This window comes from Azolla caroliniana, unplaced genomic scaffold (genome assembly GCF_043228905.1).
Source record: "Azolla caroliniana isolate FFs.n. ecotype wild unplaced genomic scaffold, voAzoCaro1.0.p SCAF_4, whole genome shotgun sequence".
NCBI lineage: Eukaryota > Viridiplantae > Streptophyta > Polypodiopsida > Salviniales > Salviniaceae > Azolla > Azolla caroliniana.
The window spans coordinates 22,766,976-22,786,397 of NW_028230439.1; the positions used below are offsets into that span (position 1 = coordinate 22,766,976).

Genomic DNA, 19,422 nt, shown 5'->3' on the forward strand with positions numbered 1-19,422 from the left:
ATGATTATCCACCCCATCATACCCCCTTTGCAATATGCACAATATGATCACGACTTAATGGCTTAATGTTTGAAATGCTTCGATTTAGTTTTGGAATTTTGTAAGCAATTTGGTTTTGTTTGGGGATTCAAGGGTTTGATTCGGTTTATTTTGAACCATTATTGGATTAATAGTTTGCATTTTAACCAACTTTAAACGAAGAGTTAAATGGCTTAAATGATAATTGGATATGGTTTAGTTAACTTATAGTAGGATAATCCCCCAATCTATGTATAGTTGACTAACCCATAGGTTGAGGGATCGATAGGTGGTATTGTGAAAGAAGAAAAAAATGAGATGGTCGGTAGAGACATTGATTCGATAAGTGTGAACGGTCGGTAGAGACGTCGATTCGTGCTTTGGTTCACGAGAAACATTTTTTCTGGTTTTGGGAAACTTTGATTTAAAATAGGACTCATGGAGATTGGCCATGTATGCCACCCATTTCCATGGAATTTTCATCAATTCGCTCTAATTGAGAAAACAAGCTTTCCGTCTATGGAAGGTATTTAGATTTAATTTCTTCATCCTGTATCCTTCGATAGATAGTGAGAAAGGCCAAAAATGTAATTTCTCACTGTTTATGAATAAGTATATAACTTAATAGAAAATGAGGGTTTTTTGTGTGCCAAAAAATAAAATAAAATTGTGTCTTCTTTTTTTGTGCTCTTCTCTATGTGTGTGTTGTTCACCATTCTTCTACAAGAAAAACAACAACTCGTTCACTTCCCGTTGCTCCTCCAATAGTGGTATCAGAGCCTGGTCATTTGTGGTGGAAATCACTGGTGTTTTCTCTGTCTTTCCCCCTATGCGCATGCTGTTTTGTTAGGAACTTGTTGAACAGAGATAATATCCAATACTTGCTTCTGTAGTAACTTTTTTCGAGCCAATTTTTTGGGGGAAATAGACCTTTGAAAGTTATCTTTGTTTCTCCAAACCTAAAAACAAAGAGGACTCACTGTTTCTAGTATACTAAAGAGAGGATTTACATGTTAAATACTTGCATTTGTTTTCAATGCTTGTTCGCTTGATGTGAGATTGTGACATTGGAAGTTGCGTCTAAATCGTAGTCTAATGTCTGTTGGTCGGCTTGATGACAATGGATATAAGGTGATATTTGCTTCCCAATCCTTTTGTATAACGAAAGGAAATATGATTATTGCAAAGGGAACAAAGTTGGTTCCCTCTACCCTCTATTTGTTCATCAAAAAGAACATTTGTTGGTTGTCACATACCAACCAATGACAAACATTTGGCATGACCATTTAGGCCACATGTCATGAAATGATATGGAAGTTTTATCTCGTTATGGCTACTTACCTAAGTTGTCATTCTTTGATTTTGCATTATGTGAACATTTTCAACATGGTAAGCAAACTAGAAGTGCACATAAGACCAATGTTAACTCATCCACTAGACCATTGGATCATGTTCACACTGATGTTTGTGGAACTATGCCCACAAGATCTTTGGGTGGTGCATTGTATTTTGTTACTTTTATTTATGATGCCACTAGGAAAGTTTGGGTTTATCCGATTAAGGGAAAGGATGATGTATACCCTACTTTCAGAAAATGGCTTAGTTCGATTGAGTTGGAAAAAGACATAAAGCTTAAGGCTTTATGTTTGGACAATGGAGGTGAGTATACCTCTCATGCATTTGGTGACTTATGTATGTCTAGAGGCATTCAGAGAGAGTTTACAACTCCTTACACCCCTATCCAAAATGGTGTGGCTGAGAGGGTGAATATAATCATCCTGGACAAAGTTGTCTCTATGTTACATCATGCAAACCTCTCACAAGGTTTTTGGGCAGAAGCTGTTTTAACAACAGTCCATGTGATTAATCTATCACCGAACGCATCCATAGGTCTAAAAGTGGCACAAGAGTTGTTGACAGGCAAGACACCTCATTATGCTCATCTTAGAGTTTTTGGATGCGAAGCATACGTAATTGATGGGCAGTTTGGATATCGCTTATGGGACCCTGACACATGTACTGTGGTCAGAAGTAGTGATGTTTTTTATGAGAACAAAATGCATAAACATTCCGTAAAGGAGGTAGAAGTGAGAAAGGTTGTGTTTAAAAATATTATGTCTTCTGTTGATGTAAAACATAAAAAACTTATTGGTGTAGATGCTTCTACATGTGGTCAATCACGAAAAACTGTTATTGGTCAATCTGATGATGCCCAAATGATGATGCTCAACACAATGATGTGCAAAATGATGATTTTCAGCAAGAATATGTCATGTCTTCAAAGCTCCTAGTAAGTTTGTTGATTATGTAATGCTAACAGATGCTGGTGAGCCTACATGTTACAATGAAGCCATATTTGTTCATGATCATGCTAAATGGAAACAAGTGATGCAAAATGAGTTGGATAGTATCCATAAGAATGGAACTTGGGATTTAGTGCCTTTGCCAAAAGGTAGGAAAGCACTACCGTGTAAATGGGTGTATAAATACAAATACACATATGATAGTATTCATTCAAAGTATATAGCTCGCATTATGGCAAAAGGTTTTAAACAAGAACAAGGAATCGATTTTGATGAAATCTTCTCTCCGGTAGTCAAGTTGACTACATTACGAATGATGCTTGCTTTGGTTGCCAAGAATGATATTGATTTATTTCAAATGGATGTAAAAATTGGAGATCTCGATGAAGAGATCTATATGGAGCAACCAAAGGTTTTTGAAGATTATGGGAAAATGCCTTTGGTATGTAAACTTAAGAAAAGTTGATATGGTCTTAAGCAATCACCGCAAAAATGGTATAAAAAATTCGATCCTTTTATGAGGTCCCAAATTATGCTAGGAGTAATGAAGATCCATGCTTACATACGAAGAAATGTATAGATGACTCATATGTGATTTTGATACTCTATGTAGATGACATACTCATCGCCGGTAAAAACAAGGACGAGCTGTCCAAACTAAAGAAAAATCGGAGTCAAACCTTTGATATGAAAGATTTGGGAAATGCTAAACACATCATTGGAATGTGTATTACTCGGGATAAGAGTAATGGATATATTTATTTGTCTCAATCTAAGTATGTATGCAAAATACTCAAGAGGTTTAATATGGAGAATGCAAAGCCTTTGAGCACTCCATTATCTATGCATGTTAAATTGAGTAAAGATGAATGCCCCAAATCTAATCATGAAAAGGAGTTCATGAGTAAAATTCCTTAGCAGTCAGTTGTTAGTAGTCTTATGTACGCTATGATAGCGACTAGGCCAGACATTGCTTTTGCAGTGGGAGTTGTGAGTAGATTTTTGTCAAACTCTAGTAAGAAACATTGGGAGGCAGTTAAATTGATATTAAGATATCTGTGTGGCACTAAGAATAGGTGTCTATGTTTAGGTGGCGGAAATGTATCCATTATTGGATATACAGATTCTAATTATGCTGGTTGTTATGACAATAGAAAATCCACTTCAGGGCACATTTTTCAATTTATGGGAGGTGCCATATCTTGGAGATCTCGTCTCCAAGAATGAACTGCTTTGTCCATTACAGAAGCAGAGTATGTTGCAACTAGCGAAGCATGCAAGGAAGCCGTATGGTTGTCCTGATTAGCTTGTGACATGGGCATACCTAAACTTGCACCCATATTGTTTTGTGATAGTCATAGTGTTATTGCATTGGCTAAAAACCTAGTATACCATGCAAAGACCAAGCTCACTGGAGTGAGATATCACTTCATTCGAGAATGCATAGTTGCTGGCTACATCAGTCTTGAGAAAGTTCTCTCAAGAAAATGCCGCATGATGCGCTAGAACATTGTTGTCACTTGGTGGGAATTACTTAGGTGTTAAGGTTTACACACTATTTTTGTATATTGTGTAACATCCTCATCAAGTAGGGATGTGTAGGTCTTGTGCAATCTTCCCACGAAACCGAACCGTTTAGAGATGTTGAAACCTAAACTGGACCGAACTAAACCACAAAACCGTTAAACCGAACTATTAAAAAGATTTCAAACCGGTAAGCCATTAAACCGGTAAAACCACGATTTCGTGGTTTGGTTTCGGTTTTCAACTTAGGTCAAATTTAAAATTTTAAAAATTTTCCGAAAATGTGAGAATAAGGCATGAAAATGAAAAGATTATTTAAAAGCAATTTTTAAAAATTTCTAAAAAAATAAAAAACCGTTAAACCGTTCAAACCGTGGGCTTTAATAGTTGAAACTGAACCAAACCATTAAAAAAAACCTGAACCGAACCGTTTAAACTGTTAAGCCGCGATTTCACGGTTCGGTTCCATCAACTTTGTTGATCCCTTGTTTGGCCTTTAGTGAGAGATTGATAGATATGTAGTGAGAAAGAGGCGAAACAGGTAATTTCTCACTATTTATGAATAGGTATATAACTTAATAAAAAATGAGGGTTTTTTACGTGCCAAAATATATATATATATATTTTTTGTGTCTTCTTTTTCACCATTCTTCTGCAGGAAAAACAGCAGCTCGTTCGCTTCCCGTTGCTCCTCCAACATCCTTTTCTCCTCTGGTTTCAGAAAACCTAATTCATGGACCTCAGGCCAGAGCAAAGAAAGAACATGTTGAGATTGGTTAACTATGACTGCGCCGATTCAGATCAAGAGGAGGAAGAAGGGTCTTCTTCTTGTAAAAGTCCTCCCAAGAAGAAATTGAAGTTCGTGAATTGGTATGCATATTCGGGGGTGTCATCTTCTTTGGTAAGTCTCAGTTCGAAAAATCATTATATATATGCTCGTATTTTCTTCTAATTTTTGTTTACGGAGTCGTACTTGGAGGTGCCATCTTCTTTGGCAAGTCTTTGATTGAAAAGTTGATAGATAAATTAACATGTTTGGGTGCGTGTTTATGTATATGTGTGTGCGTCTTTATGATTTTAGTGGTACCTTCCGTCTTTCTTCTAAATTCTTCTATCGCAACCTGTGTCTGTATGTTAAAGTCCCCAGATTTGAGGCTTTAACCTTACCCATCTTTCTCAGATTGCTTAGAGCCCGATTTCTCATGTTAGTTGTGGCACTAATTTCTTGAATTGGATCATCTTTCCAATTACTTATCGAACTTGTTTCTCATATTAGAGATTGATATCTATCAATTCTAGCGGGAACCTATGTTAGTTCGTTTACATCAACTTACAATCATCTCTTCAAGTCTAGTTGTAAAAAAGTGATGTGCGGTTTATGTATCTCATGACATCTTATTATATTCTTAATCTTGCAGTTTGCATGTCATATATAGTCTGACAAGTTTCTGTATTAAGTTTGGCAATGCAGATGATGATGGAGAAAAAGCTGAAATATCATTGGAAAAGCTGCAGCATATGGGTTTTAGTATTGAACGTGTGCAAAATGCATCTGCAAAATGTAGTACGTGTTTGGATTTCCAACGAAGTTTCATGCCTCATTTCAAGTAAAATATTCTCTTCTTTGAGATCATAGTATTTGCAGATAGTATTGATTTTGACGACATTTTGGAGTATTTGATAGATGAACAAAAACAACAGGTGCTACATGAGTTAGAGGTACAATCACATGGCTAAATTAGAATATCTTCTTTCACTCCTTAGACAACAATTAACTGTTGTACAACATTTTTACTTACTATAGAAGGTGAGCAATAAGTAGCTGTTTTGGAGCTATTATAATATGTTGAAGGACAGGTTTTTCAGTTTAACTTCTTAAAATAGAATGAAATGACCCATCGTTCAAGAATTTTCCGTTCTTACAGATTGTGGTTATTGTTGCTTATTTGCATTCTACACTGAAGCTATTGGATGATCTTCCCTCGTTTCACAAGACGTATTTGTTATGTAAAACTGAAATTTATACATCTGCTTTCTAAATACATGGCTTGTATCCTTATTGCTTTACCCGTTCAAATGATGAGCTCATGTATACAAATGGGCAAAACCCTAGTTTCTGGACACTTAATTTCCATGCCCTGGGGGGTATTAATTGTCCTCTATTTTGTTGCTAGACTTTCACAGCACGACGGTAAAGAGCTGGATGATATAAAACATCTATTTATATCTGTTAGGATAAGTTCGCAGGTCACACGAGTGCTAAAAATGCAAGTCTAACATAATTCCTAACAATGAACAGTGTGGACGAGAACAGAGATGTTGCGCTCCAAAATGGTGGTCATGGTGAAGCCTTAAGAGCCTTTGTTTGGATAGTCTCTGTGAGTATATCTACTATCCTTGCCCCTTGAAAAAGAATTGAAAGTCGATTTTGGATAGAACCCTTGTTAGTAAAATATATACCAAAAATGAACAATAAACAGTGTGGACAAGGCCAACGATGTTGCTCTGAAGTGGTGGCGTGAAGCTTTGAGAGAATTGAAACTTGATTATTTGGATAAGAGTCTTTGTGAGTATAATTTTGGGTAGAGTATTTGGGAGTAGATCTACTACCCTTGCCCCTAGAGAAAAAATTGAAAGCTGATTTTGGATAGAGCCTTTGTGATAAATCTTCTACATTTGCCTTCTTTGGGCATACATATAGAATACATATAATAATAAGCCAAAGCATGTTTACTACATCAATCTTCCGTCAGGTACTGGGGCATAATGATAGAGCACCTCAATTTTCTTTGCGGAAGCATGAAATATTAAATTGTACATGTTTATTACATCAGTCTTTCTTCAGGTAGTCTTTTTAACGAGCATAATGAGGGAGCACCTCAATGGTCTTTTTGGTAGCATGAAATATTAAATTTCTTGAAATTGTTGCTCCTTGACAGTTTGTAAACATGCAAGTAGTTTCTTTCGCCCACATTTTAAATTGGCAAGAAATGAAACACATTTCAATGTGGTGGTTAAATTCTACCCTGTATGCCACAACCTCTCTTCAGGTTTTTACTTGGTCAGTCTACATAACCATGTGCAAAACAGTAGTCACCCATGCATCATAACTTCCAGCCTAATGTTTAATGCCTAATCAAACCTGAACCTCCATTGGTCAAATGGGTTCTGTCATCCTTGTCATTTTGCAGATTCCAGTTCAATGCTTAATTACATTCAAACCTCCATTGATCAAAGACCATGTCCCTCGTGGTTTTTCGCAAGTCGAATATTATAGCTTCCTTGAGCAGTAATAGTATCCTGTGGGGCAACCTGTTTTTTGGGTGTGCCCCATTAGATATCAGTGGCTTCCACTATGTATTGTGAGGTGTTTTTTCTACCGAAAAATTAATAGTAATGGAGAATGGTATAGCTTCCTACAATGCCATGAAACATTCATCTTTGGAACTGGAAGTTTGTAATTTAGGCTTGATTAAAATATCCATGTTTGGATAGGTGAGTGAAAGCTTGAGAATGCAATACAAGCAAACGCCTAAATAAAGTTTCTTGTTCTAGATAGTAGTTTGCATGAAGTGACCCAGTTGCAAAGTGTTTGGTGCATCACAACAAAGGTCAAAACCTTTAAAAAATGGTCTAAACTAAGATTCGACAATGGAGGAACCACTTGCGTTGGAACTAATTACATTCATCCTTCCATGTCGCCACATAATAATATCCTCTTCCAGGTGTAGGAAATTAACGCCAAAATAGTAATGCTATTTCCTCCCAAAGAGTACTCTGCCAGAGTGTTTATGTCAATCTCATGGATTGTCCCTGACAAAATAGGTTTGCAAGAAAGATATACTTTCATAGGACTTTCTATGTATATACTTATCTGACCATGGACGTAGTCTACTGTATATACTATATACTACATTTTTAGACATGGGGTTAAAACTTATCTGACCATGGACGTAGTCTACTGTATATACTATGTACTACATTTTTAGACATGGGGTTAAAACTTAAATCACGAATATTCTATCTTCCTTCATGAAGGTCCCCCCTGCAGATCAAAATGAGGAATTGACTACAACGCCCTCTCAAAAGATACAGCAAATGGGTTTCACTAATGAAACCGTCCTCAAGGCATCAGAAAAATGCAGTATGCTATAAATTGAACATTATTATTATATATTTCTTTCAGAAGTAGAAGGTTTCCTTAAGTTAATTCAATATCTTTGCAGATAGCATTGATGTCAATGATATTTTGGAGTATCTAATGAATGGAGAACATGAGGTGAAAATTTATTCGGCCAAAAAACTCATTATGTACTATGAAGTCTGAGAATCTGCAATGATGCTGTCAATCTAAGAGTAGTAGAGTAGTGTTGAATTCTGTTTAAAAAATTTGAGCATTAGATTTTGCTGATTGGTGTCTTTTGAAGGGTGAAACTACAGCAGACCAAGATGAAGAGGTAACAGCCTCACAAAAGCTGCAGCAAATGGGTTTTTGTATTGAGACAGTTCAAAGGGCATCAACAAAATGCAGTAGGTTTTCGTGTTTAATTATAGTTTATTACTGTTACTGAATGCACCTTACTTTTCCAGTTTGGGCTTTACCGTTAACATCGAATCAAATGTATATATGTGCAGGTAGTATTGATGTGGCTGACATTTTGGAGTGTTTACTAAATGGAAACGATCACAATGAAACTTCTTCTGAAAATGAGGTAAAACGTTTCAAAAAACATTTGCTCTTAGAGCTCTTCCTATTCCTTATAGAATTATTTTTCGTTCATGTGGGACTGCAATTGATCATTTCTCTTTTGATTTGGTCATATGTAGATTGTTTACATAGTTTTTCTGTGTTTTGATGGGAGCTGTTATGTTTTTTTGGGAAGATGGATTCTGACGATGAGAACTCTGTTCTGCACTCTGATGATGATCCCCGAATGGACGAAAGCCACATACAAGACTGGAAATGTGTAAGAAGTACTGGACCTCAAAAAACATAATAGTCATTATTACTTTTCATTTGATCAGAAAATGAATATTCCATGGTGTGACTACTTGTCTGGGGATGAAAGATGTTTCCACCTCAAGAAAACCCTTATTAAGTTATTTGATCAGAAAATGGATATGCCATCATATGACTACTTATATGAGGAGGAAGGGTGGTGTTTTCCATTCACAAAAATCCTTATAACCATAACTTGATCTTTTTATCTTTCATAATTTGATCTTCACTGCAGTCACTTGTATGAGGAGGAAGGATGTTTCTACTTCAAGAAAATCCTTACTAAGTTATTTGATCAGAAAATGAATATGTCATCATATGACTACTTATATGAGGAAGAAGGGTGTTTCCATTTCAAGAAAATCCTTATAACCATAACTTGATCTTTTTATCTTTCATAATTTGATCTTCACTGCAGTCACTTGTAGGAGGAGGAAGGATGTTTCTACTTCAAGAAAATCCTTACTAAGTTATTTGATCAGAAAATGAATATGTCATCATATGACTACTTATATGAGGAAGAAGGGTGTTTCCATTTCAAGAAAATCCTTATAACCATAACTTGATCTTTTTAACTTTCATAATTTGATCTTCACTGCAGTCACTTGTAGGAGGAGGAAGGATGTTTCTACTTCAAGAAAATCCTTACTAAGTTATTTGATCAGAAAATGAATATGTCATCATATGACTACTTATATGAGGAAGAAGGGTGTTTCCATTTCAAGAAAATCCTTATAACCATAACTTGATCTTTTTATCTTTCATAATTTGATCTTTACTGTTCAGGTAAAACAATGTAAAAAAACTGGGATGCCTATGGATGAAGAAGCTAGCTCCTCATATCACCCATCTGTCAAGCTGAAATGGCCAAAGAAAGAGGTGGATCTATGGTACTCATATATTGGGGGCCAGAGGAGGATAAAGCAGTGCAATGTACCATTATTAAGAATATGCAGAAGAAAGATGGCAAGTCCAAACCCGAAGATGAGGGGGTTCGGGATTCCTCATCAGTTTCTAGGCCGACCAAAGCCATTGCCCGAGTCAATGGAAGGGCCACCATATTTTTACTTTGAAAATGTGGCAAGTGCCCCTAAGATGGAATGGGAGACCATAAAGAGACACTTTAATGGTGTGGATCCAGAGATTGTAGATTCAATGTTCTTTTCAGCTTGCAGACGACCAAGAGGGTATGTTCATAATTTGCCACTTGAAGATAGAAAGCTTGTGTTACCCACACCTCCCATGACTATATTTGAGGTTCTCCCATATACAACTCAATTCTGGCCTCATTGGGATACTCGAGAAAAGCTGAATTGCATAAGCACCGGAAGAGCCAGCAACTCTTTTTGTGGGTTAATCAGGAGGTTCTTCAAGAACGGGGACAAAGAGATCCCCATACACGAGAAACGGGAAATCCTACAAGGCTTGAAAAAGTGGAATTTGGTATGGGTAGGGCCAGGTCAAGTTGCCCCACTTGAACCATATGAAATAGAATTGTTCTTGGGGTTTGACAAAGACCATACTAGGGGATGCTCGGCAATGTCTGATCGATATGAAGCCCTAGGAAATTCGTTCCAAGTGGACACTGTGGCGTACCATTTGTCTCCACTAAGGTATTTGTACCCAGATGGTATTGTTGTTTACTCCTTGTTCTCGGGTATTGGAGGTGGAGAAGTAGCCTTACATAAGCTAGGTTTGTTTGTAAAAGTACTTGTGGCAGTTGAACGTAACGCAAAATTGCGATTAGTTATAGCAAGTTGGTGGAAGAAGTCACACCAAAAAGGAGAGCTAATCTTGAAAGAGGACGTTAAAGATCTTACTTATGAAGCATTGTCAGGATTGATAGATAAGGTGGGGAAAATTGACCTCATAATAGGAGGGAGCCCATGCAACAATTTGTCAGGAAACAATCGGGTTTCGAGGGTTGGTCTAAGTGGGAAAGAGTCCAGTCTATTCTTTGAATTCCCAAGGGTTCTCAATATTGTAAAGCAAATTATTAGTGAAAGAGAAAAACAATACTGATTGGTTGAAAATAATTGAACTTTTCTGGTTCTAATGGACTTTTGTCATAACCATTTCATGTTATTCCCATGATGCATATGTATAATACATAATGCTTGTAAATGATGTTGGAGTTCAGAATTGCATAGAATTGTCATTTTGCATTCAAAAACATGGTTTTCAATGATTACTTGGTAATGTCTCCCTAACAACTCTGAGCACCATGTTTTGAATGATTACTTGGTAATAACTTCCCCCAAATCATAAAGTTTAACAACTATGAGCATAGGTTTGCTAGTTGTGATAGAATTCGTGAAGCTTCATTAAATATAGTATTCTTTCTACTAATGTTGACATGATGTACGGTCACGACTAAAACTTCTCTTCATTATAATAATAGTAGACTTGACGAAGGAAAAACCTTTTTTGTGTTGATAGTTAGGATGCAATAATATATGGTCATTGTTGTGTCAACGATTAAAATAAAAAATTAGGAGACGGACATGATTGTTGAAAAATGTATCCATCCTCGTATGATTCTTAATGGGTGGTATCGTATTTAAGACCCCTCTTTTTCCCACTAGTATTATCGCCCCATATTTTCAAGGTTGATTACCGAATGCCACCTTACTTTCAAGCATCATTCTTCTTGGGTGGGAACTTTTTGTAAGCCCCAAAGCAATATACAATATTGTTGCCCCATCTGTTCAAGGTTGATAAGCTTGTGCCACCTTATTTTCAAGCATTCATGTTATCTAGATTGGGCCTAAGAAGGCCTTACATTGTGTGGTAAGAAAACTGATAATAGAACATTGTACTTGTTGCTTTGATCAATTATAGGATGTTGTGAGGTGGGATGTTAGCAAAGAAAAGGTTTGTCAAGATGTACATAAGAAAAAATGGTCAATGTAAACACTCAAACTAATTGGTGATGCCTTGTGAAGTCCTCACATTGCATTAAATGCAGAAGATGGAATCCGTGTTTTCCAAACATTGTTAAATATATTGTGATATATTGTGGAATCAAACTCCACTTGAGCTAGAAACAAATATTTCACATTGATTTATGACTATTTTGGAAAGTACGTATTATCTCAAAAATTCAAATGTAAAAATAGTTTTCTTTTCTTTGAATGAAGAAGCAATGCTCATTAATCATCAATTTGCAAATCTAATTAGTATAAATTTTTTTAATAGGGTTGACATTATATATATTGATTTTGAATATGTTTTCCTTGATGTTAGGTCTTCCTTGTGGTAGAGGTTTACTAAAAGGCAATCCATCAATCATTTGCAACATCGAGACAATGCATTACTGTGCTTTGCACATAATCTCTTACCTCTATCTCAAACCAAGGTACATTGCAGCCATATATGATGTGTAAACTAGTTGAGATTTGTGAAACTACAAAACTAAAGAGGTGCATCTCAAATAGAACTTGAAGGGCTCATGTTTGAAAGATGAACTATATATGAACGATATCTAATGAACATAAATATCAAATTATGTTAGTGTGCATTCATGCTCCTTCCAATTCTCTCATGTGGGTTGTACGTTATTTTCATCAAGTGTGAGCCTTGCATATATGATATTCTCTTCATGACTCCCTTGACAAACACTCTTTTTTAAATACTCAAGTCCAATTCACATTCAAACGGACGTAAGTTCTTATTTTATCTTTTTATATTGCACCCCAACTAAGAGAAAAATCAGGATATCCTGATCGAATAACCTTCAATGTTCCTCAAAAAGCTCAATCTTTTCACTTAAGCCTCTGTAAACATTGTGATCAACCAAACCATTGCTCCAAAAACACCTATTTGAAGACACCAAGAAACCAGAAACCATCAAGTAACCCATGATCAAATCCATTGATAGTACTGTTGTGTACATCCAATCTACCAGCGCAATCATGCCAGCTTCTGGGATTGGAAAATGCCACGTGCTCGTAGAAAGCACAAGAAAATAAAAACAATTTTGGGTCTTAAGGATTCCCTTAACAAATGGTAATTTAACCAGCACTTTTAATGATCTCTTTGAGATGCTATGCATGTAAACGTTTATGAGCATCAGAGATTCAGATCAACAAGTTGGACACATTCCGCATGTTGGGATTTTCGTTTGATCCCCTCCAGTTTTATCTTTTCCTTAACCCGCCCGTGCTATCTTCTTCTCAAGTTCTTCTTCCATTTCCTTAAAATCCCATCACATTCCCCTCTCTTTTGTTATTATAATGTAATATTTTGCCCATTCACAAGATAAATGAGCTGCCCTTCTCCATTTATTCACTGCATATGATATGCTAAAGGTTGTGAATCGTAAAAGACTTAGGGATTTCCTCACTACTACTACGCTATATACATATATATAGTAATGTTCTCTTTATGAGGGTGAATTTCTTCGGATCAGCTTATGAATTATGCAGTAATTCTAGCCTTCTAAGAAGTAGGATAATAAAATGATGGTTCGTGTGCACTTTGAAGGTGAACCCTCTTTATCTGATCAGTTAATGATCATGATTACGGTCATTTAATATACTGGATAACTAGGTGAAACACAATGATGTATTTATTGTATGTACTCGTTTAGGGCGAGTTTCTTCAATGATCAGTGGGGTAGAAACAGCATACTAAATGCTGCTACTTTCCATCCTGCCATCAGATCTCTGAGCTTGAATTCATCCATTTCTCTTCCATCTCTGATTCATGTATTTTCTTCTGTTTCTGTCTCCGGGGTGATTTGGTGGCCTTAGAATCCCTAAGCTTCCTTGACAAGAGCTCGAAAATTTGCCATGTAGCATCACCGTTAGCAAGGGGATCCGTATACAGCAGTGCTCTCCTATATGATTCGTTCCACAGATTCTTCTGAATAGTGGTAAGGTTAGTATGTGCTACCTTCTCCAAGATCTTTCCTAGCTTATCCACATCTTTCTCACCCACAGTCACTGAAATCTGAGACCAATTAATGGCATGAGGAAATGGCAAAGCGATCATATCTGCAATGATAACAGGGACACATCCAGATATAACTGATTCTACAATACGGGGACTCCATGGTGCCCAGCCTAGAGGGCAAAGGCAAAACACAGATCGACGAAGCTCGGAGTAATAATCTGATGTCCTTGTTCTCTTTATGAAGAACTTCCTATTCCTTCGGAATTTATGCCAGATTGTCGATCGGATGCCCCTAGCAAAATCCAAACATACTGAAAGATTAATCATTAAACAAGGAAACTGACCAGATTGAGAAGAAGGTAGAAGCATTCAGGTGAGAATTTGGAAGGATAACGGTGAGAATTTCGAAGAGCACAGAGAAAGTCAAGTTACAATCAATTATGTATGCAGAAACAGTGAAAGTGTAAAAGAGAACACTGCTAAACCAGATTTTAAACTACAATACACATAGAGAACTTGAAATAACAAAATCATGTTCAATTCTATCATATGTACAGAAATAGTGAGAAGCGGAAAGAAAACACCAGCAAATTGTGGTAAAAAACTATCATAAAGCATCACGATAGGAATTTGAGAGAGAACAAGTAACATTAGGTTAAAATCCGTCATATCTACACTGGGAAGATTGGGTTGAATGTATCTTATACGAGACAATGGGAGGGAAGGAGAATTAGAACGAAAACAGTTGGAAGGTCAGGCAATTTAAAATAAAATAGTGGCGTTAACCTGTCATATATACAGAAAATATGCGAATTTGAAATAAAAAGCTGGCAAGGTTATGTACAAAAACAGTAAAAATCTGACAAAATACAGCAATAACAGGTTTCATTCTGCACCATATATGAAGAAACAATGAGATCAGGTTTAAACTACCATATACATAGAAATAATGAGAACTTGAAAGAGAACACTAGCAAAGAAAGGCCGGGTGGAAATCAATCATAATCTAATATGACCATAATGAGTACCTGCTGTAGATTCTGCCACTGACATTCTTGGGGTTTATCTCCATTTTGCCTCTAAAATAGGCCCAAATATCTCTACGTTGCAGATCAGGGCGCCAGCTAGAATAATTGGCCATGTTGGGAGGCTGTACAAAGGGGGGAATATGAATATGGTTATTAGCTTGGCAAACATGTCCATCTGTTCGTCCAAAAGTCTGCAAAATCACAGAGCTACGAAGAAAGCTTGGAATGCCGGCAGCTACAGCAAAATCCTCCTGCATATCATTGTATCAATTAAATATATATGAGCTGTCCCAATAAGACATAATTTATTACCATCATTCTCAGATATAACATTTAGAATCAAAACCATCAGCAATAGATAAGTGCCATCGCTTAAAAAAATACATGATAATCAACATTATCAGATGAGATATTTGAAATCAAAATCATCCCCAATTTATGTGAGCTCTATCCCCCACGAATGAAGAGTAGATAATCATCATCGGCTGCAATATCATAAAATCATGATGATTTATTAAATCTTACCATGGTATGAAAGCAGGGTCCATAGTCATGAGTAGCCACAAAGACATGATCTTCTCCATTGCTGTAGTTCCAGTATGGCATCTCGAGAGAAACGTGCTTTACAGCAGCAGCTAACAGAGCTCTGGCATGGCTGATCGATGGAAAACCAGAGGTCGTATTAAAGTTACATGAAACATACACAGGCATGAAGAAAAAATCAGCTTCTGATGGTTCCATAGTTCTCACAGGGCTCTCTAACAGACGATGATGAATGGCAACTTCTGCAGCAAAGAGATGATTGGAGCATCGCTTATCTTTCTGCACTAACCAGACCTTGTTGAAAATAGACGGAAGATCGTAGACATAGATCTTTAGGTCAGGATCAGACAATCCTAAAGGATTGATGCTAGACATATTGTCGATTACACCTGTCGAACGGAAACGTAAATGGCTGCATTTATAAGGAGAATATATATAAGGGAGAAGCTCATGAATATATTATGCATACCATGGGAATAGCTTGATGATTTGAGAGATTTCTTCATTACTGTAACCTTTGGTTTTGAACGCAAGGTCCTTGCCTGTTCGTGTGTGAACTCTAAGCTTCTGAAGCTTTTTGTCGTCATAGGCCATGGTCTGTAAGTAGTAGATGGTTTGAGAAAAGAAGAAGAAGGCAAACGACCAGAATCTCCTGATTTAACGATGAACGCATTTCCAACCTCTGTCACTAAAGCTGGTGGTAATGAAACATGAGTTTGCATCTGCTTATTCACATTATGATCTGAAAAGACTAGCCAACCAGGCCATAATCTGAGCACGATGACCGCCAAAATCATGAAGAGAACAGAGAAAATAATCAGATTTCCGTATATTTTTCGGCAGATTAATCTTGATATCTGTGTATAATTATATTTATCTACAGTACTGATCCTTGAGCCTCCTCTCATCTGATGATGATGCTTGCCGTTAGTATAGCTCGCCTTGCATAATTTACAGGAATGAGAGCTTGATTCCATTAACGCCATAGCCATAGCTTCCTTAAGGTTAATGCAGTTAATTCCCCTCTGATTTCTTCCGAGGATATTATTATCGTTTCCCTTCATCTTTACAGATACTAAGCGATGAGTCTGTTTAACATGAGAATCCTGCCTCTGATCATCATCCACGCTTCCTTGGAAGGATGCAGTACAGTAACATTTATTCCAAAGCATTTCAACTACCGTTTTAGCTGCACCGGCGGAGCCGTCGGGAAGTAGTAAAACAGGAAGGCATGTTGATGATGGTGATGGTGAAATAATTCACTTAGCATTAATGAGCTTTGGCATATACGTATATTGTAGTAAAGAGGGAAGGCTTGAAGTGTTTATGAATTATGAATAGATAGGTATATCAACAGAGATGGATTTAGTGGCGAAGGAAGGAGGAGTTTAATCGTCGACACAGAACTGTCTTGTATAATACAGACTATTAAACATTGCGTTTAAGAGCAGTTATTGTGAACACTGAGCGGGGTGGGAAAGAGGGACCAGACAGGCGCCATAGGAAATCGGAACGTCAATTCCGTCGGTGGATTGAATTGATATCGACAGGACTTCTTTGCTACTGAAATGTGGCAGCTTAGAAGGCGTAAAGATCGATCATTTTAACGTTAATTAACAACAGAAGACGGAGAAAGCAAATAGCCATTCAAGAATACATTCACGTTAAGCAGAAGAAGAAGAAGAAGAAGAAGAAATGGCCAATGCAGCTGCTATTCAACTTAAACAGAATATGCAGACGACGAAATGTCCTTTAAAGCAGATATTTCCATCAAAAATGATGGAGAACAAATCGAAGATGAAGAAGATATTTACATTAAACAGAAGAAGGAGAAGGAAAGCATGCCAGTAAAGACGATAGCCACATTAAACAGACGAAGAAGGAAAAGTGGTCAAAGAAGGTAGATTGATTACCTTCCTAGGAGTTAAAAGAGGATGAAGGCGAATCAAAGAATGGAAAATTAGACCATCAGTGATCCTATTCTGCTTTGCAGATGCAGAACGCTTATTTCTCCGTCAAATGGGAAATGAAGGGGGAAGACGGAATTAGGTCTAGTGAATTCAGAGCAAACCTTGAAGCAGAAGCAGCAAAAAAATTAGTTTGTATAAGCAATTGGTGGAGTCGCAGAAAGGAACAACAAATGTCGCTCCTACGCTCGCAAACATCAAGCCATACAACTTAATAGCAGAAGAAAATATATAAATATAGCCTCCTGCTATCCTCCTTCACCTGCAGCTAAAGGAATCCATCCGGAATTTCAGAGGTGATGATAAGGAGGAGGCAAAGTGGGGGTACAAAAATGGGAGCTTAGTAATGGTGATACATACGTTCTTGCTGAGAAGGATCAAAGAAGGAGGAGGAAGAAGAAGAAGAGAGGTCTGGCTATGGAGAAGAATGTGTGTGTGCGTGTGTGTGAAGAGAGAGAGAGAGAGAGAGAGAGGCCCGGCTATGGCGGACCTGCTGGTTTTTTCGAAGCTTTCGTTTTTCGCCTTTCATTTTAATTTTTTGTTTTGATTTTTTTTTCCGCTCAATTTTTTTTGGAGACCAAAAAAACAAACAAAAGGGCGCCCGACCATCGTGCCACCTGTCATGCCACGTCAGTGGAGCTGCCGCCCCGCCCGCCGAAGCACGCGCCACGTCAGACAGCCCTGCCACGTCACACGCCTCAAACGAAAAAACAAAGAACACAATAGAAAAAAGGAATATCCGACCAAAAAAGTGAAAAAGCAAAACACAGTTCTTTAGCCTTTTTTTTAATCTCCGAGATATATTAATATATCCGTCAGTGCCACGTGTCTGCCACGTCAGGCGATGATAAGGCCGCCGTGTAAGTGTTCCGGCCGCGGGACTAGCGAAACGGATGCCGAGAGGCACGTGCCACGTCAGACTTCCCTTTCGAACGCTTCCCTGCCACGTCACACGCTTAAGCGAAAAAACAAAAAACACAACAGAAAAAGAAATATCAGATCAAAAGTAATAAAAACAAATACCAAAAAAAAACATTTTTTGCCTTTTTTTTAAAATCTCGGCGAGTCGTAGATATTAATATAATCCTTTTTTTATTTCCCATTTTAATTTGGAGTCATTTCAGAAGAGAATGGAATTTTCCGAGGGTTAAAAAAGTATTATTTCAATTATAAAATCAAAAACAACAAGTAGTTAAAAATAAATGCTACTATAAATAAGAATAAATAAAGAAGGGCAAAAATTCCTTATTCCTTTTTTATCTCAAATCCACTAAGTCCCTTAAGGTTTTGTTTTTTATTTATTTTTCTTTTTTAAACAATCGAGGTAAATAAATAGTAGAGGCCTTAATGGTGGTAGCTTTAGAGTAAAGAATATTTATTAAGTTGCCTTACACATATGTATTTAGTAAAGCTATTCTATACATATAGTGTACACACACACATATGTGTGTGTGTGTGTATGCCAACTAGTGGTGGTGGTGGTGTGAGGCAAATGCAATGCTTTTAAATCTTTTCTTTTAACACATATACAGCTATTAAAAGGTAGTGGGAGTGAAAGCCTTTATAATTTAAAAGAAAAGCTATTCAAAATGTTAGTAGTGCAACCCAAAGGTAGCGAGTATCCGGAAATAAGTGGGTGGGGTGGGTGTAGCCTCGTTAACACACCTAACCCATCTCTCGCCATCTCCACCAGAGTACATTCGTCCGATGCACTGTATGGTTGTCTTGTCTTATATAAACTCTGTAACATCCTGGGATCACATTTGATAAGAGAATTTGGAGAAGGGATCAGATGACATATAGCAGTGTAGCATCTCTCGACAACGATGGTTTGCCACCTACTAACTCTCAATTTTTGTTTTTGTTTTTATTTTCGATGATTGGGTACACATCCTACTATTGTAACCAATTGTCTCATGGGCCAAATTTGATCTTTGAAGACGTTAATATATCTTTCTAACGTTCAACTTGCATTCTGAATTGATTGTGTCAGGCAAATTCAGTGATTGCCTTTCTTTTTCTCATTGAAGACCATAACAAACATCACATGCGATTTTAACCTTGCTCTTTTATTGAATTATCTTGGAGGAACACTAGTAATCCGATAACAATCTTTACTCACGTTGATATTGACTTATCCTTTA

The 19,422-nt window shown here is 37.1% G+C and overlaps 2 protein-coding genes across 5 annotated transcripts; one reads left to right on the top strand and one right to left on the bottom strand.

Annotated features, from left to right (window-relative positions):
• The first annotated feature begins 431 nt into the window (after positions 1–431).
• On the top strand, positions 432–10,931 carry LOC147865471 (DNA (cytosine-5)-methyltransferase DRM2-like). 4 transcript variants are annotated; one of them, XM_087318290.1, is made up of 10 exons: positions 432–544; positions 4,590–4,746; positions 5,304–5,409; positions 5,491–5,564; positions 7,884–7,989; positions 8,072–8,124; positions 8,273–8,375; positions 8,481–8,557; positions 8,729–8,812; positions 9,631–10,931. In XM_087318290.1, exons 2-10 carry the CDS (start codon positions 4,609–4,611, stop codon positions 10,864–10,866), a joined length of 1,977 nt encoding a protein of 658 aa, XP_087174416.1. In that variant the 5' UTR covers positions 432–544; positions 4,590–4,608; the 3' UTR covers positions 10,867–10,931. The 4 variants fall into 4 exon arrangements, with proteins under 4 accessions (XP_087174416.1, XP_087174415.1, XP_087174418.1 ...); XM_087318289.1 differs by lacking the exon at positions 432–544 and having other exon boundaries at positions 4,533–4,746; XM_087318292.1 differs by lacking the exon at positions 432–544 and adding an exon at positions 6,599–6,690 and having other exon boundaries at positions 4,703–4,746; positions 5,304–5,564.
• A 2,080-nt stretch (positions 10,932–13,011) lies between these two features.
• LOC147865472 (putative glucuronosyltransferase Os03g0107900) lies at positions 13,012–17,004 on the bottom strand. Its single transcript, XM_087318293.1, has 4 exons — positions 15,781–17,004; positions 15,294–15,700; positions 14,769–15,019; positions 13,012–14,032 (listed from the first exon to the last, which is right to left on the bottom strand). The coding sequence occupies exons 1-4, from the start codon at positions 16,481–16,483 to the stop codon at positions 13,504–13,506; spliced, it is 1,890 nt and encodes a 629-aa protein (XP_087174419.1). The 5' UTR covers positions 16,484–17,004; the 3' UTR covers positions 13,012–13,503.
• Between the last annotated feature and the right edge of the window lie 2,418 nt (positions 17,005–19,422).